This window comes from Penicillium digitatum, chromosome 1 (genome assembly GCF_016767815.1).
Source record: "Penicillium digitatum chromosome 1, complete sequence".
In the NCBI taxonomy this organism is placed as follows: Eukaryota; Fungi; Ascomycota; class Eurotiomycetes; order Eurotiales; family Aspergillaceae; genus Penicillium; species Penicillium digitatum.
The window spans coordinates 2,630,559-2,654,293 of NC_089384.1; the positions used below are offsets into that span (position 1 = coordinate 2,630,559).

The following is a 23,735-nucleotide window of genomic DNA, read 5'->3' on the forward strand; positions in this document are numbered from 1 at the left end:
GGCAATCTGTGGATGGTGTTCCACTGTGAACATATTCAAATGTCTAGGAAGCATGTGTGACATGAGTGACATGAGGTGAAGTGAAGAGAACCTAAATTTCATGAATGGTCGTGGAAGAAAAAGGGCAGGAGATGGCAGCGAAGGAGAAGCATGAACAGGTCAGCAGCCTGTTTGGCTGGTCCGCCTGGATATTTGTCACAACATTTATCTGTGGTTGTGTTTCTATTTCTACTGTCTCACCGGGTGTAGGGAGAAAATTTGCACGAAGTCAATGAATCTGTCTTTGTCATGTTATTTTTTTTTTATTTTTTTTAGAAGTCAATGGACGATTTTCTTCAGACCTACCCTCGTAGCTTATCCCTTGGCTTCAAACCAGTGGGATTGTAACATCAACTATACCCGTTGCACACATACCTAGCAATCCGGTAGTGAGTTCTAAATAAGCCCATGAACTCCGGGAAGCTCGCAAGAGTATGCAACGGAATTCTGGTTGTTCAACTTTCTGCTGGCATCAAACCCTACTTGGCATCGTCTGACAAAATCTTATTGTCGGTTTAGAAACCGAATTCAAGTCTTCAATCATTAGGTTTGTGAATCACCATTAACACAAGTCACGAACGCCAGTTAGATTTCTTAACAGCCAAACGCCGAGAGGAAAGGAAGGAGAAGGAAGAAAAGACCAGCATTGCGATCCAAAAGGAGAAAAATGGTATATGTAAAAAGGGAAACAAAGGCAGGGTAGTTGGAGATGTCAGACCAGGCCAACCCTAGGTAAGTATAGGTACAGTGAAGAGTAAACAGAAATTCGGAGAAAATCAGAGTCTTGCTTCCAGCAGGCTCAGAGATACCAGTCCAAGGAATCTAGGAAATCATGGTGCATCAGGTCACACACAAATAGCTGAATCGAGCCCCCAAAAGAGGACAATAGGCGTACAAGGGCGTGGGATGGGTTGGTTCCACACACGCCAGAAAAACAAAAAAAAGAGCCAGAGTCAAAGCTCAAGCCTCATCTATCGCTGCTCTAGCTTTGGATTGGGTAGGGACATCCGAAGTTTTGTTAGGGAGAGCAAAAGATGCCCGAACACTCAACCGTAGGGTTGGGTTAAGAGGGAGTGTTTTTTCTGTGTCACATTCTCGTTCCAAGTCGCTGGAAGTGATCAAAGACAAAGGGAATAGGTTAGTCCGCGTCAAACTTGTGGTTGAATTCGCCGAGGAGAACGTCATCTGGGCCTGGGCCATGGGTATTTCGAACTAGTACACAAAAGCATGAGTGAAATTGTCTAAAACCCAGGATAGAGGGGCATGGGTCACACAGTTGGGACTAGGGTGAATTGCAAGTGCACAAAGGGAAGACATACTCCATTCAGCTTCAGTCCGGAAGAATATCCACATCCAACGTCGTACAACTTCGAGGAACATGAGCAACCAGAATCCGCTCTCTGTTTCCGAAATCCAGCCAAGGCCTGGGAGAATCCGCCATAGCCATGAGAAACGAAGGACCAGATCTGCGATGATAACGTAGTGGTACATCTTATCGGATGCGAAGCAGCGATGCCGGCGGAGTCCGTATGGGTGAGCGCTGTCGTGACGTTCGGGGGAAAAGAGAGTCATATCCCAATCTTTAACAACATCCCACCAGAAAGAGTAGGCGGAGTTGATGAAAGAGACAATAAATCTGTGGGGTGTTAGAGAAAGGCTTGGACACAACATTTGAGGACCTGAATCTTACAGAAGGCGCATCATGCTAACCTCGCTATATCCACGTAGCTCCAAAGGACTGTAGTTGCGCATTTTGGAGGCGATCCATATGACAGGGAACGCAGTTGCATACTTAAGGGCATTGGCCAAGTGCTGGTTTACCTTGTGCGTCTCTCTCCGCGTGACTGTGCGTCGCGCACGAACGTATTCAGTCAAACACTGACGAAGCCGAATCAAACTGGGAAAAGCGAGAATGATCGGAACAACCGTTTCACTTCCACAGGCCCGGTTTGGCTTGGACGTAGCGGCGAAGCCATCGGTGAAGAACATGCAGAAACTGATATACAGATCTCCGATCACGCGAGCATAGCTAGTGAGAGCATCTGCCAGCAAGATGTCCCCAAACTTGCCATCTTGAGACTCGGCCAGACCACCGATGCTGATCCGCTTGAGAGTAAGGAGAAATCGGATTCGACCGGAACGGGAGGCGCGGTTGAAAGGCCAGATCAGAATGAGGAGAAGAATAATGAACACCGACTGTGGGATCCAGTCCAGTTGCTCCACCAATTCAGCGGACCGGCGGGTGGTTAGCCAAAAGACAATGAGCCACAGAGCAAGTGGGATGGTGAAACATGTGGCCAGGCGATAGACGGCGATATGATGTGGGCGTTGCGAGGAGGATGTGCGGGCAGGATATTTGATGAGCGCCGGAACGTCCTAGAAGTATATGAAATCCGATTAGCCGTTGCAAGTAACTATAGCTAGGTGACGGGCGCCACTTACAATGTTGGCTTTGGCCAGATATTGAAGGTTGATACCCCATCCCCAAAAACCTAGCCCCTTGTGTTAACACACGCCTAGTTGGGATTCAACCCCCTTCGGACAGGAATGTCACCTACCAGCGACCAAGATGGCAGCTATACGTAGCGGCAATGGGAAGATCAGCCCAAAGGCATCCAATTGAGCATGTTGATCAACTGCCATTATTCCATTGATCAATGGGAAGGAGGAGGTCACCGGGAAAACCACAAGGCTAAAGAAACCACAAAGACCCCTCGGATATTGAAATCCCAAAAAAAAGGCAAAGGCTAGGGGCGACGTCTTTGAAATTCCGGAAGTTGAGACTTTTCCCAATTTTGAAGCCGGAGCACTTTAATAAGCGGAGCGGAGCTGGAGAGAGAAATACCCTGGACTAGTCACAGTCTGCCGATTGTCTGGAACCCCACACAGCGACGAATTGGGTATAACTAGAACTAGAAGCACATCTAAGCACAGCTCAGGAAAAAGATTGAAGATCAAACCCAACTAGTTACGTCGTCCAAGCTTAACCACGTATGCATGGCATCATGGCATCATCCTGCAGTCCAAAATTGATAAACGACGAGAAAGTTATGGACCACGAACGTGCAAACCCCCCTTTCTGCACAAAAAGGGGGCACCAACTCAGGTACATTCAGCCACTGCAAGCCTCCCGCATTCATCTGCAATAGGCCCAGGTACCTTTGAAGTACTACGTACGGAGAACAAGTGGGACGTTTGCGGCGTATGGTAAATTCGTAAAGATGGTATTTTTTTTTGGGTAACAACAGGCGTATTGTGGTAATTAACTAATCTGATTGATCACACGTGATCCATCAGAGTCACATGATGAAGCTTCTGTACCGAGGCATGACATCCGAGGACAACTCCGGGGAATTTGATATCTCTAGGTACGAAAGCTGGGGAATTGAGCCTGTGACTCGCCCGCGACTCGCCTGGGACTCGTCTTTGGGAATACTTTAAGTTATCAAAATACTATTCACCGTCACACTTAAGCTTACTTTCCCTAAATTGACACCCTGCAATCTATCATGGCGGACGACTCCCATATCGCTCTACCAACCTCAAACTCACCCCCCAGCTCATTCATCTCACACTTCTACCCCTTCGCAACCTCACCAGACATCATTCGCTCACATGAGAAGGATGCATACCTCACAGGCAGCTTGATTCAACAATCACAAGGGATCGTCCGAGCTCTTCGGGGCGCCCGATACGCCCACACCCACTCCGACGCCATCAAGCACCTCACCGAACTCCTCTACTTCACCCTAACAACCGCCATCGGCAACCGCACCCTAGGTGAAGAATACTGCGACCTTATTCAACTAGAAGATGACACACTTCAATTGCCGTCAATCGGCCGTCGCGTGGGGTACATCCTAAGTAGCATCCTGGTACCGTGGACACTGCAGCGACTACTGCCCACGCTGCGACAAAAGTTCCGCAACAAGCTCGAGCGCAACATTGCCCGCATACAGTTACGAGCGGCGAAGCAAGCTGGCCTGCTCCACAAGCCCCAATTCTCAACTACCCCGACTAAACGGCCGTTGTTTACGAAACTGCGCATCCAGCAGTATCTCCTTGAACACTTGGATTCCATCACATCCCTGTCGCCAATTTATGCGCTGAGCATTGCGACCTTCTATTTCACAGGCTCTTATTACCATCTCTCCAAGCGGCTTTGGCGTCTGCGTTACGTTTTCACTAAGAAGATCGATGACAATGAGCAACGCATTGGATATGAGGTCCTGGGTGTGTTGCTTGTTCTCCAAATTGCCGTGCAGGGGTTCCTGCATGCTCGCAAACTCGGCGCGAGCTTGAATGAAGATGAGAGTCACTCTGCGGACGCTGGCCAGTCTCCAGGGCAGGATGGGGCTGTTCTCGCTTCGATTCAAACCCCGTCTACTATTCCTCTTCTTCCTGCGTCTGTACCACTTTATGATCTCGAGGATGATCCTGGCGCTGTCTCATGGATGCCCGAAGGGCAGCAGCGGAAATGTACCCTTTGTCTGGAAATGTTCAAGGATCCTAGTGTTACGACTTGTGGACATGTGTTCTGCTGGATTTGTGTTCGGGACTGGGTTCGTGAAAAGCCCGAGTGCCCGCTCTGCCGACAGGAGGTCTTACTGTCTAAGGTGCTACCTCTAAGAGGGTAGCTGTGTGGTGAATTGATGCGATGTGAATTCTAGGCTAGTGCTTTCCTGATCTTCGCGTATATTGCTGAAGAGATTGGCGCGGCCGACACAAGTTTATACGCTTGTTTTGGACAAATATACCCCCCTTTCTTTGATTTCATTCGACCATGATTTTCATGGACTGTAATGTTCAATTGAATCTTGCCGTACGTCAACCGACTAACGTACATTTCCCGGTTTAGTGTAAAATGCAGGTATTAAATCGAATCCACATGCACGCCATTTGAGAATGCAAGACAAAAAATACACAACAAAGGGAAAAAAAAGGAAACAAAGCTAAGAGTTTCTTTCATCAGAAGTGTACAAACATTTGCTCCGAAAGCTTTGCAAAACAAAAAAGAGTAGGGTATCAAAGGGAAGCCAAATTTGATTACATGCATGCATATCTACATGGTCAGACCAACGGGTCCTCGTCGCTGTTGACTGCTTGTCCAAGTGGGAGAACAATGGGCTGGTTGAGTTCAGCGAACGCAGGACAAGGCGGCATTGGGTCCATGGCTTTTCTTTTCGCCTCCATGGTATGGAACAGACGAACACAAGCATAGGGATCGGTAGCAGCATCTAGACAAAAATCGAAAGATTAGCATATCAGGAGATAGAACGCACAGGTCTCTAAGTACTTACATTGTACCTGACGATAACTCAAAGCCCGGGTCCAATCACCACAGCGGACATCATCACTTTTCTCAAGAGGAAGACCGAAATGCTCTTTGATTTGCTCGCTGAGATTAACGCCCCTCTTATTCACCAATTTGGGATTGTCTTTGCCGTACTTGATCAACTTGTACAAATGGCTAAGCTCGAAAGTGGCTTTAGCGTCGATGCCGAGATACTTGCGCAGCCGCGTGCAGTCTGCCTTTATTGAAACTCCCACTTTCATGATATCGGGAGATTCTACAAGGCGCTTCAATGATGGGGAAACCAAGTCCTCCAGAGAGCGTGCGGGCTTGAAGAGCGCGATCTGGAAGAGGGCGATACGCTCCTCGTTTGCGATTTGGATCACTGAGACATTGCTCTGAATACTGTCCCAGCCGGAGGCTTGAGCCTTCCATTCCATGTCGAATCCAATGACCTTGCTCCCGAGAAAGTGTTGAACAGCTTCTTCGGTACTTTGAAGGGTCCGGCAATAATGCACGATGAGTTTCTGGCCATCGGGGCTTTGTTGTGCACTGTGGCTCCAAAACTGAGGTGTTGATGATGGGATTGATTGGTCCGCGGAGTCAGTTTCTTCAAAGAATCCTGGCTTATGTCCGGTCGTAGTATCTGGAACCGAGGATATTTGGGTTTCGATTGGCCGTTCAGACGGGGAATCATCACTGACACTGTTGCTTTGTGGAAATTTTGCTTGGTTGAAGATTGCATCCGTACTATACTTTCTCCCATGGTTTTGTCCTGGTTTAGCGAATGGCTTCCTCGGCAGCATCAATGCCGGTCGTAGTCCGTTGTGTGTCTGTGTGCTTGGGAACGTACTGCTGGCTTCTCTTGGAATTGGTGAACGGAGGTCATCCATACAAGGCTCCGGGCTGAGGCTCACCTCTTTGCTCCTCGGGAGTACTGTTGGTGGCCTATGAAGCTTCTGGTCCCCGTCCTGGTTTGTCTGGCCAGCAGGCGCATAGACTAGGAACGGGTTGAGCTCAGGCGCGGCGAGGCTTCTAGATGTTCTTTTCTGGAGTGTGAGTGATGGCTCGTAGATGACGCCACTGGCCTCCTGATTATTCTGGTCGATAGGCGCATTGACTGGGACATGTTGTTTGGATACAAGATCGCCCTCTGTTGTGCGCTCCTCGGTTTTTACTGTCGAAGGACCAGCTGATAGTCTGGGTCTGAGGCGACTGCCGTCTTGACTACCTTGATTAGCAGTCAACTCAGCTGCACGCTGTAGCCCAGTTTTGCTCTTCAGTTGCTGCCTTATCCTTCCCAAGGAACCTTTCATGGGTATCACAGCTTGACCGGGCTCTTGATTGTCCTGGCTGGCAGGCGAAGACTCGGAAAGTCCTGACAATTTCCCCTTCATGTATCTTGAAAGACGGCTTTGAAACAATTTGATAAAAGCGGCCTTTGCATTGAAAGATGCAGATTCTTCTCTTCCCTTCGCACGCTTGAGCTTCTTCGTCGAAGAACCCAGTTCTGAAAAGGGGGAGTTTACGGAAGCAGCCCGCCCAGTTCTGCGCTCAACCTCGTGGTGGATACACTCCCAATCCTTTCGCGTCTGCCGGGTGGCGATCACGGGGATGTAGGCGTCAGAAGTGAGCTGGCCCATGCAAGCGGCCCATGTTCTGAATCTGTGGACATCCTGGCTCATTGGATTGAGGACTTCAAACTTTCCAGCAAGGTAGGCACGGTCTCCCATTGAGTATAGTAAGGTTTCTGATCGAAGACGCAGCCAGTTTAAATGTTTGTATTCGGAGGTCATTTGTCGAAGAGCACTGCGATGTTTCTGGAATTCAATGCACCAGTCGGCTATTTTTGGAAGAGCATGCGTCACAGTCTGCTCAGGTACCCAATTCCACAATACCCCGAGATCACCTTTGAGGCTGTGATGGAGGTACCAAACTTCATTTTGAAGCCCCCACGTGAGAACATCAGTCATGAGTAGTGGCGCAATTGCATCCAACTGTCGCCAGTATATATGTAACTCAGGGCTGCGGGCGGGCTTTCGCATCCAAAGATGTTTGTACTCGAGATAGATTTTGTTGGATATTATGAGGGGATTATTTTGCAAGTATTGACTTGCCGGTGAGTTTTTTCGGGCACCCAGTGCAAGCGCGAGTAAGATTCGCTTGCCAGTAGCTTGGGGAGAACGTGCAGACGAGGCTGCCGCCATGAAATCCTGCATATTCCATAATTCACTTTGTCGAAGTGGATGCAAAGCCTCTTGCCTTCTGAGCCAGAATGCACGGTGATGGTGTGCACAAGTACTAATCTCACGGTCACTAAGTTCGAGAATATCTTTGTACTGGCCAAACACTTGCTTGTCACCTGGGGGAAAGTTCGAGTGCTCTTGGAGCTCCAAGCAAAGGTCTCTGATGTGAAAAACTCCTGCGTTGCGGCTTTTCAGTTTCAGCTCAACGTAGTTCTTCTGAATCAGTTTACTTTGATGAAGAACTTTATCAATTCGGGCTCTTGCAGTATTCCGGGGTCGTAGGTAATCATTGTTGAGAGTGTCTCTCAGTCGAAAGATAGAAAGCTCAGAAAGGTTGACCAGATGTGGCAGGAGTGTTTTTTGAGCCGTGTGAAGACATTTCTGCCAACCGTGGATCTTCTGGGTGGATATTTCCAGCCTTCTCTCCCATTCTGGAGTTCTACTAAAAGCAACGGAGCAGAAATCATGATCAATCTTTCGACTGGTTTTCTCTGCTGTCCTGACAGCAGCCTGTATTTGGTCCAATCGCAAGATAGAAGATGACAGATTTACCACTTCAGTGATATAATTTTGAGTAATCTTCTCTGCTTGTAGAACTTTTTTCGTGTTTTCTGAGACCATAGTTACAATGTGCACGGTGATGAAGTTTGACAGTTTCTCCAATTCAGTCACACACTCTTGGGTGGTCTTTTCGGCATGGAGCACTTTTTTCGAGATCTGTGACACCACACCGTTGATTCGCTTTCGAAAAATTGAAGAGAAAGCTCCACATTCGGCCTCATAGGCTAGGCTTGCCTTGAAGGATTCATCGAGAAGGTCATCAACATGTTTGTACTTCAATTGGATAAAACTCTTGACAAGTTCTTGAGCTGGAGGCAGCGAATTAAACCCCTTCTCAATGTGAAGACGTTGAGAGACTCGGATTTTCCCATCTACTCTTGATCTAACCAAGCTGCCCAAGTCTCGATGTCGGGTAGGGCGCACAAAGGCTGGCCGCCCTGGGAGTCGTTGCACAGGTTTTGGCTCCGGGACTTCATCGTCATCATCCCATATGCCTTCTCTGCGAGTGGTATTGAAAAAGTTGCGCTTTGATTGAGAGGTCACGAGCGGGATATACGTTAAGCTGGTGTTCGGCAAAACATGTCGGAGCCTTGGTGTGCAAGTGTCGAGGCCACTGTAGTTCAGTTAATAAAATAGCCTTTGAAGCTGGGCACATAAGTCATGCTTACCGGCACTGCCAGAAAATTCCCCGTCGCAGTGGCCCATGGGGTTTGGACCTATCGAAGTAACCGCTATTTTTTGCAATCGAAGATGGGGTCTTCCGACTTGCTAAAAGATTCGGCCGCATTGGCATAATGTGTGACAAGCATAGTGGGCCACCTGGAGCCCCACGAAGCAATTGAATGTGATCGGCTTGGCGGACAATAAGTGGTAGCTTTGTCTTTTGGCAACCAACAAAATTGCAAGCAGACAATCAATTCAGTGTTAAGATATCACCCCATGTTGCGGAGCTCCAAGCGCAACTTTCAGAGTTGCCCTTAAACCTTATTTGGCTTAGTTTCTCGGGCCGGATCATTAGAAGTGCCGAGCGACAAACGATCACGTCCTTTTCTATATTCTTGCCCGCGCGGAAAGCTCGATCACCTTCGTTTTCAAATCAAGACGCTTCCCAAGGAAAAATCACTTCAGCGAAGATTTTTTTGTGTCTCTCAACATCATGGCTTCTCAGTTGCTTCCTCTTGGTCCGTGCCCAATAGCACAAGAAAGCCATGACCCCGCTAACTCGTTTGATAGAGCTCATTGATAAATGTGTTGGCTCCCGAATTTGGGTTGTTATGAAGGGTGACAAAGGTAAGCTAAAGTTCGATGTTTGATAATGAAACTAAAGCAACGTACTAATGCTTATGAAGAGTTCTCTGGGACCTTGCTCGGATTCGATGACTACGTCAGTAAGTATCCCTGTGCAAGAAGTGACGACCTCACCAGGCACTAAATTCGAATTAGACATGGTTATGGAAGACGTGACAGAATTGTACGTGCTTGATTTATGTTCTAGCTTCGAGCTACCCTTTTTCCTTCCGTGGCCGTGTTTGGCTGCCTTGGCTCCTAAGCCCCTGAGCAGGGCTCATTAATCTTTCTCTGAATTTGCAAATATCCGTCGAGGTGCTTGTGTCCTAGACTAACTTCCTCCCAGCGACTACACCGGTGCCCAAATCAAGCTCCCTAAGCTCTTGTTGAATGGAAACAATATCTGCATGGTAAGATAATCTTACCTTGAGGCCAACTAGGCGTTTGATTAACTTTCCGACCAGTTGATTCCTGGTGGTGAAGGCCCAGTAGCAAGCTCATGAGCTTGGGATAACCAGTTACTGCCCTGATGAAAATAAAACTTTGTGTATTAATGATACCGAATGCAACGAAATAGAGTTAAAATCGTTGAATGAATGAACCGCCATGGCAAAGCGTGCTATTGGTTTCTCTCACTTTATCCCGTGTCTCGGGTAGCGCGTATCTCAGCATTGAAGTAAGATCAAGAAGAAGCTATTGCCAACAAAACGTAAGAGAATATGTTGTTCTCCTGACCGGATATTCATCGCAGTTATGGCTAACCACAATTCAGTCAGCCGAAAGGGAGCAGCTGCAGCCGCCGATTATGTGCGAGGTAAATCATGCAGGGACTACTAGCCCACCAAAGGCCTGCAGGTAACCAGGCGTCCAAAGTAAGCTCTCCAACCACAAGTTGTCTCCACCACCTGAAATCAGACTATCAACGGCTAACCCCGGTTGCCGGTCGCTATTTACAATTAACAGCCGGTAACTAGCCATGTCTAGAGCCTATCCATCGATATAAGCAGAGGTCGCTGCCGCATGCTGATCGGAGAATTCTTCACCATGAATATCATGATGTGCGATGTAGACAGGCGAACTCCAAATCGCCGTGACTACCCCAAATTCAGCGTGTTAAATTTCCAGATTGTAGTCAGTCGACTACCTTTTAGTGGGATTTGTTGATGGTGGCGAACCTTAACGAGAACATCAATCGCTGACTAGGATGGGATAATCTTTGAGGGTGCCTTGTTTTATATTTAACCCCTACCTACTCTGTAGATCGGGACATAGACCCGCCCAATACTAGCGATATGCTATAGAACTAGCCCCCGAGAGCTCATCCCTAGCTCATGGTAACATGCATATTGCAGATCTTTCAGTGACAAATTTAAAGCAAAATAAGCCGCCTAGCCTTGGCCAGGGACGGGAAAGGGGGTTGCGGTGCACACGGGTTTCCAGGGATGGGCTGCAGATGCAGGACGATCGATCTATCTGCAGATAATTATGGATATTACTTGGGTATACACTTTCACTAATCCGATTTTCCCATTGAAAATATCGGTATTTCTTTGTGCCGTCTTTCCCCAGACTCCAAAGTAGACTATGTGGAAACTGTTACCTAACAGATTGTCACCCCCACATTTCACAAGTAGCTTATATCGACTCCATATTCACACTGGGGCCTGATTACTTGGACAGATTAATTCTGGTTTTCTTCATTGGGGGGGGGTTTTTCTAAGCCGAGTCTTGGAGTGAAACAAACCATGGAATACCAAGTGCCTCAGGCACCTTAAAGGGGAGCTCCGACTTGGCTGCCGGAAACATTAACTTGCTGAGGAATACTCGAACATGTAACTAGCATTTTGTACATCAATCTGGCGTAGCCGGACCACTCCGTAGTGGTGAGAGAATATTGATGCGTGTCGCTTGCTATTTGACCCGGGCTGTGCTCATTTCCGGGGACCTCCATTTTTGTCGACTTGGGTAACCTCCAGAGCAAAATAATGCTACGAAGTACGGAGTACTCCGAACAACGTACAGACCACATTTTTGCGGGGTATTACCCGGGAGCTTCTGACACTCAATCTTGGAACACAAATAACCTTGAAAGGGTCCACGGGTGTGTCCGCAGAAAAGCTAAATTGGTGCTACAGATCTAAACGAGATATTTCACATGGTCACCTGTCTTTATAGGTAGCCATATTGCCCTAACGTCCGATTATCCGGACGCCGCTAGCATCGCCTCAGAAATACAATCAGTCCGGCTTGGACGTAGTCACCGAAACACAAATGCCAACCCAGCCCGATGTTACCGTCGCTATCTGTTGCGGGAGCGTGGCCAGTAAAATTGGCCACTGCGCGCCACCAGCTGGGGAAGGCTTAAGTGGCTGATAGTCAAGCATCAGTCCAACTCAGCTCGAGGCCGAAAACCTTGCGTCTTCTTTTTTCTCGCCTGCCCATAACCTGGCCAGGTTGCATGGGTCCAAGTCTCACATTGTGGAATGCGGACTGGTGATGTGCTTGACCCGCAGTGCTGACACGAAAGATAAGAGTTGTGGGCCCGTTTTCACATTTTGATTTTGCCCCAAAGGGCTTCCCTCATTCGAGCTGAGATGTCACACGATTACGAACATCTTGAGATCTCAACGTTCGTGAGTCAACAAATGTGTTTAGTCTTTCCTTTGACGGGGATGCCCGAATCGAGCCACTGATCCACGAAAATCTATTGGCAGACCCCAGGATGCGAGGGTTTAATCTTGGACTTACCAGAGTTTGCTGATTGATATGTTTGCCCTGTGAAAAAAAAAACAGTCTTGCTAAATATACCGATACCAGGCTAATCATTACACAAATCTCCAATGGATTCAGAATACCACATGATGATATCTCCCCAGCACACCCTTTTGGCTTTCTGGTGTGCTTCTCCCGTGCTTCCATGCATATTGGTGGCAGACCGCCACGGGCCATGCAGGTAAAACTCTCGCCTCAAAAACGCCTAATCATAGAGTTTCATGGCGCCATCCCTTTTCCAAGTGGACTACTGAAGCTCATGTCAGGTGGTAGCGGAGAACCCAACCGAGGTGTTTCTTGTTGGACTGTACGGAGGACACAGCTCTCGATTTTCCTTTCCCATCACCCATACCAAGAGACTATACTCCGTACCGAGGTGACGGCCAGAGAAACTCAATGGTGAAAGGTTGCGGACAAGCCTCAGTGGGGCGAATTTCTCCAGCCGTACGGTATTGCACACACATCTCTTTGGCCCCTAGCGCATCCCACAAGAACGGGGTCCGTCGGGAAGCCTTCCCATAGGCAAGGGGGGGGACGAAAAGGATCATCCCCTTCCATCCAATGGACAGTACATTGGGATGTTGCAGAGCAATGTTAGTATGCTTTTAAGGATACATTATCCAAACTCACAATGTCAGCTCTGTTAGATATCGGATTCTAGAAGAAAGATTAGGAAACACCCGTGGACGTGTGGTCCAGATGGAGGCGCGGAGGAAGCCTGGGAAGGGTTGTGTGCTCTTATCTCCCGAGGTTCACTGATTGGGTAATGATCGACTATCGCGCACGGGTAGAGTGCGGAGAGCGACAGATGGGGTTAGTGGATCTGGGGATTTGCCGTCTTTGGGCTCCAGAAGCTTAGTTTTTTTTTTTTTTTCTCTCAATTTCACCCTAGACAAGGAAGATCATGCCCGACAAAGTCGTTCAGTTGTCAGCATGTTTATGCAATACGAGTCAGCTAGGTCGTGGAAATAGTCAAGCTCGGGAACTGGGTGAAGGGAACATCCACCTGAGGTGAGATTCTCCCGTTGTGACAGGCTCAATCACGCGAGAGATACAACACAGATAAGTAAAGCTCAGGTGGCGTCTAACAGACAGGGTTCCACCCTGGCACATCCTTAACTCGCAATTCCTTTTTCAATTTTACCTTTTTTAGTTTTAAACAAAATAGTTGAAATTCCATGTTCCAAGCTTCAAGGGCTTATCTCCCACTAAAAGCTCTGGGGACATGGCCGTTTGCGGCCGCGACTATGCACCATGATCAAATGTAACTCACAACCTCGAATACCACTTTCACATATTTACAGATACAGAGTACACGCATCATAAATAAATCAGATTCAAAAAAAAAGGAAGACGATTTGGCCAACTCTCGGGCTCAAGCATTGCCCAGAGCCTGCCAAGACTAACAGAAGATTGGAGTCTGAACTGCTATTAGTGCGAAACTCTAGTTAGTCTAAGCGCATGAAAGCAGATAGATGTCGGTGCTTTGGTTTTAATTTGATTACCTGGAACGTAAAAAATGATTATATCCCTTTTTTTTCTGACATTGGACTGGTTGTATTTAAACCCTCGCCCCCTCCTAAACCGTCGAACTAACCTTTGTTTCACCCCCGAGTGTTGGTTCATAGACCTCTGAAATCCACAGATCGATCAAATCAGTACTTTCGTCTACGCTTCTTGAAAGAGACACCTTTCTACACACGCACCATGGAGGAGAAGAAGGTCGAAGAGAGCACCGTCCAGACTGCCTTGGACGGTCCTCCAGCCTATGGCGACTCATCTCCAACGCGGGGAGGCATGGGCCAACGGATAATCGACAGTTTCAAGAGAGACCCCAACCAAACTGTCTCCGGCCATTCTGGAGCTGATGGCGCTGGCTTCGATCTCGAAAATGCCGCCCACAACACTGCCAACTCCCCCCTCAAGCGTCACTTGAAGGGGCGTCATCTCCAGATGATTGCGATTGGTGGTTCTATTGGTACGTTCTCCACCAGTTCTTCTCTTGTTCAACCCTGCTAATTCCATTTACCATCTAGGTACTGGTCTCTTCGTTGGTTCCGGATCTGTTTTGGCCGCCGGCGGTCCAGCCTCAGTTTTGATTGCCTATGTTCTGATTGGCTGCATGCTTTACTGCACAGTTCACGCCTTGGGTGAAATGGCAGTTCTCTTCCCAGTTGCCGGTTCTTTCGCTCATTACTCGACTCGTTTCGTGGATCCTGCGTGGGGGTTTGCTATGGGCTGGAACTACGCTCTTCAGTGGCTCATTGTCCTACCCTTGGAGGTCGTCGCTGCTTCGATCACAGTTGATTATTGGAGCCCAGGTGTTTCCAATGCTGCCTGGGTAACCATCTTCTGGGTTCTGATTGTCTCAATCAACATGTTTGGTGTGCGAGGATATGGTGAGGCTGAGTTTGTGTTCTCCATCATCAAGGTTATTGCCGTTATTGGTTTCATGTAAGTTATGCTACTGTTTGCTACAACTTGAAAGTCCAACTGACTTGGATGTTAGCATCCTTGGGATTATCCTCAACTGCGGCGGTGGTCCCGAAGGTGGATATATCGGCGGCAAGTACTGGCATGACCCTGGTGCATTCAGAAACGGTTTCAAGGGTCTCTGCAGTGTTTTCGTCAACGCTGCGTTTGCTTTTTCTGGAACCGAACTTGTTGGTCTCGCCGCAGCTGAAACCACAAATCCCCGCAAATCCCTTCCGACTGCCGTTAAGCAGGTCTTCTGGCGTATTGCTCTCTTCTACGTCGTTTCCCTTGCTATCGTCGGCCTCCTCGTAAGATACGACGACCCCAAACTCATCAGTGGTACCTCCTCCGCCGATGCCAAGGCCTCTCCTTTCGTCATTGCCATTGAGAATGCCGGAATCAAAGTCCTGCCTTCGATCATGAACGTTGTCATCTTGATTGCTGTCCTGTCTGTTGGCAACTCCTCCGTCTACGGATCTTCGCGTACTCTTGCTGCCCTTGCCGACCAGGGTCAAGCCCCCAAGTTCCTCGCATACATCGATCGCCAGGGTCGTCCTCTACCCGCCATTCTGGTTGCATCTGCCTTGGGTCTGCTTTGCTACCTCGCTGCCTCAGATGTGCAGACTACTGCCTTCGCCTGGATGATGGCCATCTCGGGTCTATCGTCTGTCTTCACCTGGGGTTCTGTGTGCGGTGCCCACATCCTCTTTCGTCGCGCGTGGAAGGTACAGGGCCACAGCCTGGACGAGTTGGCCTTCCGTTCTCAGCCCGGCATCATTGGCTCGTGGGTCGGTCTTATTTTCAACTGTCTCGTGCTGATTGCGCAGTTCTGGGTTGGTTTCGCCCCCATTGGTTACGCAGACATGACCTCCCAGCAGATTGCCTACAACTTCTTCTCTGTCTACTTGGCCGCCCCCGTGGTTCTGGTATCCTACGTCGGTTATAAGATTGTGTATAGGACCAAGTTTATTCTCCCCTCCGAGGCCGATTTGGCTACCGGTCGTCGCGACCTTGATGTCCAGCATTTGATTGAGCAGGAGCGGGCCGAGCAAAAACAATGGCCGAAGTGGAAGAAGGTTTACAATTTCTTCTGTTAAACGAATTTTTTTCTTCGATTTTTTTGGCTCTAAACTGCATCCCCCTTGTGTACATCTTGATGTATGAAGGCCATCTCACCTTCAAAGCTTGTTCAAAGATAACCACGATACCATAATTTTTCCATGAATTCCATACAAACCGTTCCTACATTTTAAAAGATGGACATACACTCCTTTGAATAACCTGCAACACACTGAATTATTGTAGATCATCCTCTCGAGCCTCCAGCCTTGGCACAAAAATACAGACGGAGGAGTGTTTGACCCAGGGAGTCAGGCATGATCAATGACTTAGGGGGGTAGGGTGTCACATATATATTGTTTTGCTATTGCACTATCTCCTGTAACATATAATGATTGAATGTACACCATCACCCTCAGACAAGGCTCACAGCCACGTTTGATGTCAATGCAACTCATTTGTAAACAAACCCAGAGACAAGCCACACGCCCGTGGACCAGCCCCCTTTTTTTTTTTCTGCATCGCCTGAAAAAAACCCCCCCAAATTTAAAGATTTGCAGCCAATTACCACCCCGGTGTAATTTTCAATACCAAAAATAGCCCAAGTGGGTTTGAAGACGGTGGGGACAAGGGTAACCCAAAGGACTTTTGCTGGGCTGTATTGGTCTCAGATGTGCTCCGTACTCCGTACACGAATCCCCCGTATTTCCGTAATATTACGAGCCACATGACGCCCTACGATCTGGAAATCCATGAACTTCATCGACTCCATCTCCATCTTGACCTTTCTCATTTCTGTGTTTCTTTGTTTTTGTTGCCAGCTTTCTGCCTACTTGCATCGCAACTTTGCTTGGCCTGGCTTTCACTCATTTTAGCCTCGAATTTTTCTACGACCCGGCGCTTGACACCCTGCGCACTCACTTGGCTCGCATTCCAAAGTGATCTTCCCTCCCTCGTCATAGGTGTCTCGATCTATGCGCAGTCCCATCCAGTGTCCAGACTGGATTTTGAATTGATTACCTAGACAGCTGGTCTTTTCTCGGTGCTCTTGGTCATATCGCAAACCCAGAGCCCAAGTGGCCGCCCAACGTCAACTCGCTCCGATTGACTTTAAAATTCGCGCTTTCTCCGCCTTTTAACGATTTGAATTTTCCTCTGAACATACGTGTTCACCGGTGTCACCTGCCGCATCACTCTCCCTTCTTCCGCATATCACAACGTGTCTCCATTTGACGGCCTCAGTCAGCCTTTTAGCCGCCACAATGCCTGGTTTTGCGGACTCTTTCTGGACCCCCGACTATGCTTCGGGCTTGGGGGTATTGTATGGGAAACTGCAGCAGGGAATTGTGGAGAACAAACAGATTCTGGCCATTGCGTCCATGCGTGCAGACGCAGAAGAGCAGTATGGACTCCGCATGGGGGACATTGCCCCGAGCGTGGATAAGATGACGGCGACAGGTTTCGGCAAGGACGATGGTGCCAGTGTCAGAAAGGTTTGTTTCACACGCGTGGAATGGACCAGAGAGTGAAGAAAGACTGACGTCGTGCGAATCTTGTTCTAGGCATACGAAGGAATCCGCACGGAGATGGTCGAGGCATCCAAGAACCACCAGAAGATCGCCAACAATATCCGTGAATTGGTCGTATCTCCCTTCCGACGTTGGGGCGAGCAGCACGACATGCGTGTTCAGTATTCGCATGACCTCCTCCAGTCCCGCATCAAGGAACACACCAAGCAAGCGGAGTTGGTAAGGAAGTTGCGCAGTACTTACTTCAACAAGTGTCGTGTCGTTGAGGATCTGGAAGAAGAGAACAAGCTTGCTTTCCAAGACCCTGAGTCGAGCCCCAAGATCAAAGCTCCCCCAAAGATCATTCTCCCTACCGAGGAAAAGCCCGAGGAAGACCCCATCGAGTTAGGCGAGCGGATATACCCGCCGGACCATCTCAAAAAGCTCCTCTCCCATATGCTTGATAACATCAAGCTTGGCGAGGCGAAGGTTCCCATTATCGGCACCTATTTGAATGTATCCACCGGCGCGGATATTGCGCAATATATCCAAACCTACATGGAGGCCGATAATCTTGCCCAGGTGGAGATAATTGGCCAAGATATGGTAGACAACGGTATTCTTCGCTTGGTTGGAAATATGGGCAGTGTGTTTGCCAATAGCTCCAAGATGAACTATCAGTGGCGTCCCAAAGTTTTCCAACTCACCGGTATCCCAGAAAAAAAGAAGGCTCTTATGCGTGTCACCTCGGCCGCATCAAGCGAGGACGGCAACAATAGCGACTCGCCCATTGCGTCTGTCTCTGAGATTCTATCTGGCTGGAATCCTCTCAACAACCCTCATCCGAACGAGACACCTTCGGAGAAGCTCCGGAGGGAGGCTTCGGAAGCCGATGAACGATACAAGGTTGCCGTTCGTAAACTTGACCAGATCCGCTGCCGGCTGGAGGAAGAAGTCATTGGCCAGCTCAAATACATGGAGCAGTGCGAGCTGGACCGCCTCAAGGCCATCAAAGCCGTGGTTCTCGACTTCTCGGGCGCAATCAGCAATGTCATTCCAAACCTGCAGAGCACAGTGGATAATATGATGCTGTACCAGGAGACAATTCAGCCCCTCGGCGACTTGAGATATATGCTGGAGAACTACCGCACTGGTGGATTCGTCCCTAAGATCCAAGCATACGAGAACTACTATGGTTCCGTTGAAGGTACAGCCGTGGTTAATGCCCAGAGACAAACCCGTTGCTAATTTCTTTTCCCACCAGAACAAAACTTTGGCGTCGACCTTGAAGCTCGAGCTCGTGCCGACCGCAAACGGGTTCCGATCCTGGTGACCACCATTTTGACTTACCTAGACAATCGTAAGAAATTCTTGGAATATGTCCAGTTTCATGAATCGGTGCTCACAAATCCTACAGGCTACCCTGAACTTGAAGGCGATGAAATACGGCGAATGATCTGGCTAACTGAGGTTGATCTAAGCACGACACATAAGCTTCGTCAAGTTTTGAACAACAGCAAGGCTGATTATGCCGAGGTGTTGCCTCAGTTCGAAATCCCAGTTATTGCAAGCGTTCTAAGATTGTACCTTCTTGAGTTGCCAGGTTTGTCGCTCACTCCGGTGCCTTCAAATAGGGTTATACTAATCCCAAGATAGACTCACTGGTTTCCTCACAAGTATACGAAATCGTGAAGACGATCTATTCCACCACCGCTCATGAGACCACGGAAGAAGGACGGATCAAGGTTCTGCAAAGTACTCTTGGACAACTTCGCCTCGTCAATATCGCTACGCTTGATGCCATTATGACTCACTTCACGCGCTTGATTGATTTGACCTCGGCTGACGAAGAATACATTAATTCGTTGGCACAGGCATTTTCCCCTTGCATTCTCCGCCCTCGCATTGAGAGCAGCCTGACGATGAACGAGCGTCACAGCTATCGCCTAATCCGCGATCTATTTGCTTACAAGGATTCCATCTTTGGCGAACTGAAGCGCCAATCGAGTGCACTCGGAATCACCAACTCCGGCTCCAACCGTCCACGCGCCATCAGCACGGACGAGAGTAACCGTCGTGCGGCGATGGAGGCCCGTCAGCGAGCCATTGTCAACCGCAGCCGGGCCACCAGTCCCGCCAATCGCCAACGGCATCGACGCGACCGCTCGAGCGGCGCTTCGGAGAACGGCCGTTTCCCGATCAATGTCAACAGTCCTTCGGATCGCAGATCCACCCGCGGCAGTCTAGATGTACCTGCCAACAAGGCTCCCCAGGCCGGATCTGAGGATGCTCCTGTCGTGAACACTCAAATAACCGAGACTGTTACCAACGGCACGTACATTGAGTCGCCTATCTCGGCTGCTGCCAGCACCAGTGCCCGCTCGAGCTCCCCTAGCCCCCCTCCTGTTTCTCTTCCCGAAACAGCCTCCGATGACTCTCCAACTCCTACTCCTACCCCGGCTGTAGCATCTGCCGAGTTCGATAAGCGTAATTCCATGTCCCGCTCTTCTGTCGCTCGATCCAACCGCAAGTCAGGCCTGGGTAGCTTGTCAAGCTTCGCCACTGGCTCAGCTGTCGGGGCCAGTGGCACGGACAGCAACCGAAGCAGTATCGCCGAAAGTGAACCCAACAGAGTCACTCTAGAGGACAAGCCCATGGATGACTAGCTCTGAGGATCTGTGAGTGCAGAGGAAACCTTGTATAGACCAAACTGGGAGCACTATCTATATCTTGCTGGGGGGGGGGGGGGGGGGGGGGGGGGGGGGAACATGCATATCTGTGTCACATTCTACTCACATCTTCGTTGCTCCCTGATCATGGCGAAGACGACCTGGCGAGTTGCAATTTGGAACGTCGCTTTTATTTTTTCTTGTCTTTTGTTGCTCCTTTTGAATTTCAACTTTTACTGCATGCCTCTCGGACATGCATGCATACATACCCTGTCCTTTCTGCCGTGTTACTGCAGAAGGGGTTGTTCACATGCCTTTTACCTTACCTCTGTTGCTGTGCTTTTTCTCTTATGTTCCCTGATGCATCCCCTTTGTTGCCCTCGTGGTGTTGTCCACTTGGTGTACGTATACTCCTGATTCTTTCTCGTGCATATGAAACTCTTCTTGTCCGTATATATATAGCATTACTCTCTGATGGTGTAGTGCTGTAGAATTAACGTGGAGTTCAATAGCCGACAACTGCTTAAATTCTTTCTAATGCCTGGAAAATATTGTCTCCACCAAGCTTTGGATTCGGGACAAGAAACACCGACGAGTCTTAGCTCCCATGGACTGGAGATTCTTCCCATTCCCCCGAAAACACCACTGTCTATGAACGTTTCGCAAAAAGAAAAAAAAAAGACACCCCCAGAACCAGACACTAAGAGTACTTTGTCCGAATGACCAACCTCACATCCCCATCTTCCACCCTTGGAAGCAATCTATAACTTGGCTAAACCCCACACCGGCCAAACCAGAACACCCCAAGCACACAACCCAAAGCTATGACACCAACCACCCCCATCCCAATCGTGGACTCCCATATCCACCTCTTCCCAGCGACGCACCTAAAAACCCTATCCTGGCACAATGCCACCAACCCACTAGGTACCCAACACAGCGTAGACGAATACCGCCTCGCAACAACACAGGCCAACGCTCGCCCCCTCCTCCGAGGCTTCATCTTCCTCGAAACAGACCGCCTCTCCTCCACCACCGACTCAACCCCACCCAACCACGGCTGGAAACATGCCTTGGACGAAGTCTCCCTCCTAACACGCATAGCCCTCGGCACGCCCATCCCAGGCGAGGGCCATGTCCCGCACGACAAGGAGCTGTGTCTGGGGATTGTGCCGTGGGCGCCTGTGCCCGGTGGACCGGATGTGCTGAAAGCGTACATGGAGCAGGTGCGTGGCCGCACGGGGGAGGAGGTTTGGGGGAAGGTCAGAGGGGTTAGGTATCTGGTGCAGGATAAGGTTGCGGGGACAATGCTTGGAGATGGGTTTATTGCGGGGTTGAGGTGGTTGGGGAGGGAGGGGTTCGTGTTTGACCTGGGGGTTGATGCAAGGACTGGGGGACTGGGGCAGTTGAGGGAGGCAGTTGAGATGATGGGATTGGTGTCTGGGAGCTTGGAGGGGAATCGAGTGGTTACGATTGTTATTAGTAGGTTTCACGGTTTCGTTTTCTTTCGGTGAGGCCGGGGTTCTACTTGCTAACTGCTATAGATCATTTGTGCAAGCCTAACCTTCGTTTGGTGAATGATGTTCGGTCTCATCCGGAGTTCCTTGAGTGGAAGGACCTTGTGACTAAGATGGCGAGGGCTAATTCCAGGACTTATATGAAGCTTTCTGGGGCTTTTTCTGAGCTTCGACCGTTAGAGGCAGAGTCGGAACCGGATTTGGAGGAAATCATTGAACGGCTGCAGTCATGGACTGATGTGGTTTTTGACGCTTTCGGAGCAGACCGTGTTATGTTTGGATCGGACTGGCCAGTGTGCAATGTTGGCGGCGGTGGGAATGATGTCTCTTGGGGTCGATGGCGACGTGTGGTAGAGGAGATTTTGGAACGGAGAGGATTGTCTGAGGAACAGAAGAGGGGTGTCTGGGGATCAGTTGCTTTGGATGCCTATGGAATAGATATCTAGATAAATTCGAGTACTATGAAAGGATGGAAACGCAAGATCATCTGAGCTTGTATGAGAGATATGTGCAGGAGTACCCAAGGTAGCTTAGACTTCATTGCAGGTTAACAAATAGCCCACCATCAACTAATAGCTGCGCGCCAGTCACATAACTACTCAATTCCTCACAAGCCAAGAACACAGCCGGCCCAGCCAAATCCCGAGGTTGACCCAGTCTACCCAGCGGAATCCGACTCTCCATATAACTCCGCTTCACCGGATCCTTCATATCCTCCTCATTAAGCTGCGTCCGGATAGTGCCCGGTAGCAGCGCATTACATCGAATACCATACTTGCCGAGCGCACACGCACACGACTGCATGAGACTTAACACACCAGCTTTGGTAGGGGTGTAATGTGTCTGCTGGGCCCCGCCGACCAGAGCGGAGATGGAGCTCACGCCGATGATGGAGCCGCCCGACGGCGACTGGGTCAGTGCCATTTGGCGGGCTGCAGCTTGGGTAGCGTAGAATGCGCCTGAGAGGTTTGTTGAGATGGTGTGATTTAAGAGGGAGGGTTCGAGTCTGGTGGGGTTGTCAGAGAGGAGACGAGGGGTGGTATGGTAAAAAAGACATAGCTCACTCTAGGAATTCAGCAAACTGGCACACGCCTGCGTTGCTGACGAATACATCGAGCCGACCAAAGACCTCCACGGTCTTTGCGACGAAGTTCTGGCCTGTCTCTGGCTGCGAAATGTCCCCCGATACCGTGAGGAATCGGGTGGCAGCTTCAGGTTCGATTTCGTTCACCTCTTTGCGTAGCGCTTCTAGCAGCGCATCTTCATTTGCGCCGCCGAGGTGACTGATGGAGACTTTGGCTCCATGACGGATATAATCAAGGGCAATTGCCTGTTATTTGGTCAGTTTTTCTTTCTGGGTCTATTTTACTTCGGAGATGGGAAATCCTACCCGTCCAATGCCTGTGAGGCCACCAGTGATGGCGGCGACTTTGCCAACTAGTAAGCGTGGGAATGCCATCGAAGATATTTGAAATAAGGATCTTTTGCAATTCTCACAAGTATCACCTGGGGCAAAAATGGATGAATTTCTCACTAAGTTCGGGGTTTCGTCTTGATGTTCCTCCGAGTGTGGGGGAAACCCCGCATCTCCGGCAATTTGGCAGAGATAGGGCAGAATTCTGCGAAAGGAACTACTTAGTAGGGTCAACCTGTTTCTTAGAAAGATCTGCTTTTGATGGTTCTGATTGTTTGATTCGAAATACAAGTAGAATTCGTTGGTGCTGGACTTCGCGAAATAACATCGTCCTATTTTGCGACTGCCTCTTCATGTTTGGCAATTTATCTAAATAGTGACTTGATCATCTTTTGGTTCGTTGAGAATATACACCTGTGGGACATCTATTGACAGTTGATAATTGGATCACATTTCTTTCTGATTCCAAGACAAACTCGAATTCAAAAGGTAAGGTATTCTACAACGGTGGAAGAAACGCACACAAAAGGCCTTTGATTCCAAACAAATCGAACAGTTTCGCAGTTCCGATTTCCTGCTATTTCAGTCTGTCTCTCGGTTTAAATGCCAAAAGTAGACTCATTTCGTCATTCGGGCACAACACGATTATGATAGAACTTGAGTAACAAGGCGGAAGAGATTCATTACACCACTTTACCCCATTGTAGACGTGGGTGTCTCCCGCTGCTTAAACGGTTTTTGCAGATATCTGTCTTTACCACTCCACAAGACCCAAGTTTGAGAATATGCAGAGATGGAGTGGAGGTTAAATTGAACATACGAAGATTGACCAAAAAGTATGACTGACTGAATTGTTTCGATACCGCAGAGAGTGCAGCAACCACCGTACTTTCCG

The 23,735-nt window shown here is 49.1% G+C and overlaps 8 protein-coding genes across 8 annotated transcripts; 5 read left to right on the plus strand and 3 right to left on the minus strand.

Annotated features, from left to right (window-relative positions):
- Positions 1–1,177: 1,177 nt before the first annotated feature.
- On the minus strand, positions 1,178–2,682 carry Pdw03_3229 (Protein-ER retention protein (Erd1), putative; the record flags this gene model as incomplete). The annotated part of the gene is made up of 5 exons (XM_014676915.1): positions 1,178–1,251; positions 1,359–1,675; positions 1,730–2,415; positions 2,482–2,531; positions 2,598–2,682. The coding sequence occupies 5 exons, from the start codon at positions 2,680–2,682 to the stop codon at positions 1,178–1,180; spliced, it is 1,212 nt and encodes a 403-aa protein (XP_014532401.1).
- Positions 2,683–3,548: 866 nt separating this feature from the next.
- Pdw03_3230 (Peroxin 10) lies at positions 3,549–4,676 on the plus strand (the record flags this gene model as incomplete). Its single annotated transcript, XM_014676914.1, has 1 exon — positions 3,549–4,676. The coding sequence occupies one exon, from the start codon at positions 3,549–3,551 to the stop codon at positions 4,674–4,676; it is 1,128 nt and encodes a 375-aa protein (XP_014532400.1).
- Positions 4,677–5,109: 433 nt separating this feature from the next.
- Positions 5,110–8,932, minus strand: Pdw03_3231 (Ribonuclease H-like domain; the record flags this gene model as incomplete). The annotated part of the gene is made up of 3 exons (XM_014676913.2): positions 5,110–5,276; positions 5,340–8,752; positions 8,808–8,932. The coding sequence occupies 3 exons, from the start codon at positions 8,930–8,932 to the stop codon at positions 5,110–5,112; spliced, it is 3,705 nt and encodes a 1,234-aa protein (XP_014532399.2).
- Positions 8,933–9,295: 363 nt separating this feature from the next.
- Pdw03_3232 (Like-Sm (LSM) domain) lies at positions 9,296–9,929 on the plus strand (the record flags this gene model as incomplete). Its single annotated transcript, XM_014676912.2, has 6 exons — positions 9,296–9,320; positions 9,373–9,429; positions 9,489–9,527; positions 9,583–9,610; positions 9,773–9,836; positions 9,891–9,929. 6 exons carry the CDS (start codon positions 9,296–9,298, stop codon positions 9,927–9,929), a joined length of 252 nt encoding a protein of 83 aa, XP_014532398.2.
- A 3,976-nt stretch (positions 9,930–13,905) lies between these two features.
- On the plus strand, positions 13,906–15,770 carry Pdw03_3233 (Amino acid permease (Gap1), putative; the record flags this gene model as incomplete). The annotated part of the gene is made up of 3 exons (XM_014676911.1): positions 13,906–14,176; positions 14,235–14,652; positions 14,708–15,770. 3 exons carry the CDS (start codon positions 13,906–13,908, stop codon positions 15,768–15,770), a joined length of 1,752 nt encoding a protein of 583 aa, XP_014532397.1.
- A 1,224-nt stretch (positions 15,771–16,994) lies between these two features.
- Pdw03_3234 (Fps/Fes/Fer/CIP4 homology) lies at positions 16,995–19,906 on the plus strand (the record flags this gene model as incomplete). The annotated part of the gene is made up of 5 exons (XM_066100430.1): positions 16,995–17,225; positions 17,295–18,447; positions 18,505–18,600; positions 18,658–18,843; positions 18,897–19,906. 5 exons carry the CDS (start codon positions 16,995–16,997, stop codon positions 19,904–19,906), a joined length of 2,676 nt encoding a protein of 891 aa, XP_065955830.1.
- Positions 19,907–20,733: 827 nt separating this feature from the next.
- Positions 20,734–21,872, plus strand: Pdw03_3235 (Amidohydrolase 2; the record flags this gene model as incomplete). Its single annotated transcript, XM_014676909.1, has 2 exons — positions 20,734–21,391; positions 21,454–21,872. The coding sequence occupies 2 exons, from the start codon at positions 20,734–20,736 to the stop codon at positions 21,870–21,872; spliced, it is 1,077 nt and encodes a 358-aa protein (XP_014532395.1).
- A 91-nt stretch (positions 21,873–21,963) lies between these two features.
- Positions 21,964–22,885, minus strand: Pdw03_3236 (Alcohol dehydrogenase; the record flags this gene model as incomplete). Its single annotated transcript, XM_014676908.1, has 3 exons — positions 21,964–22,432; positions 22,491–22,756; positions 22,817–22,885. 3 exons carry the CDS (start codon positions 22,883–22,885, stop codon positions 21,964–21,966), a joined length of 804 nt encoding a protein of 267 aa, XP_014532394.1.
- Between the last annotated feature and the right edge of the window lie 850 nt (positions 22,886–23,735).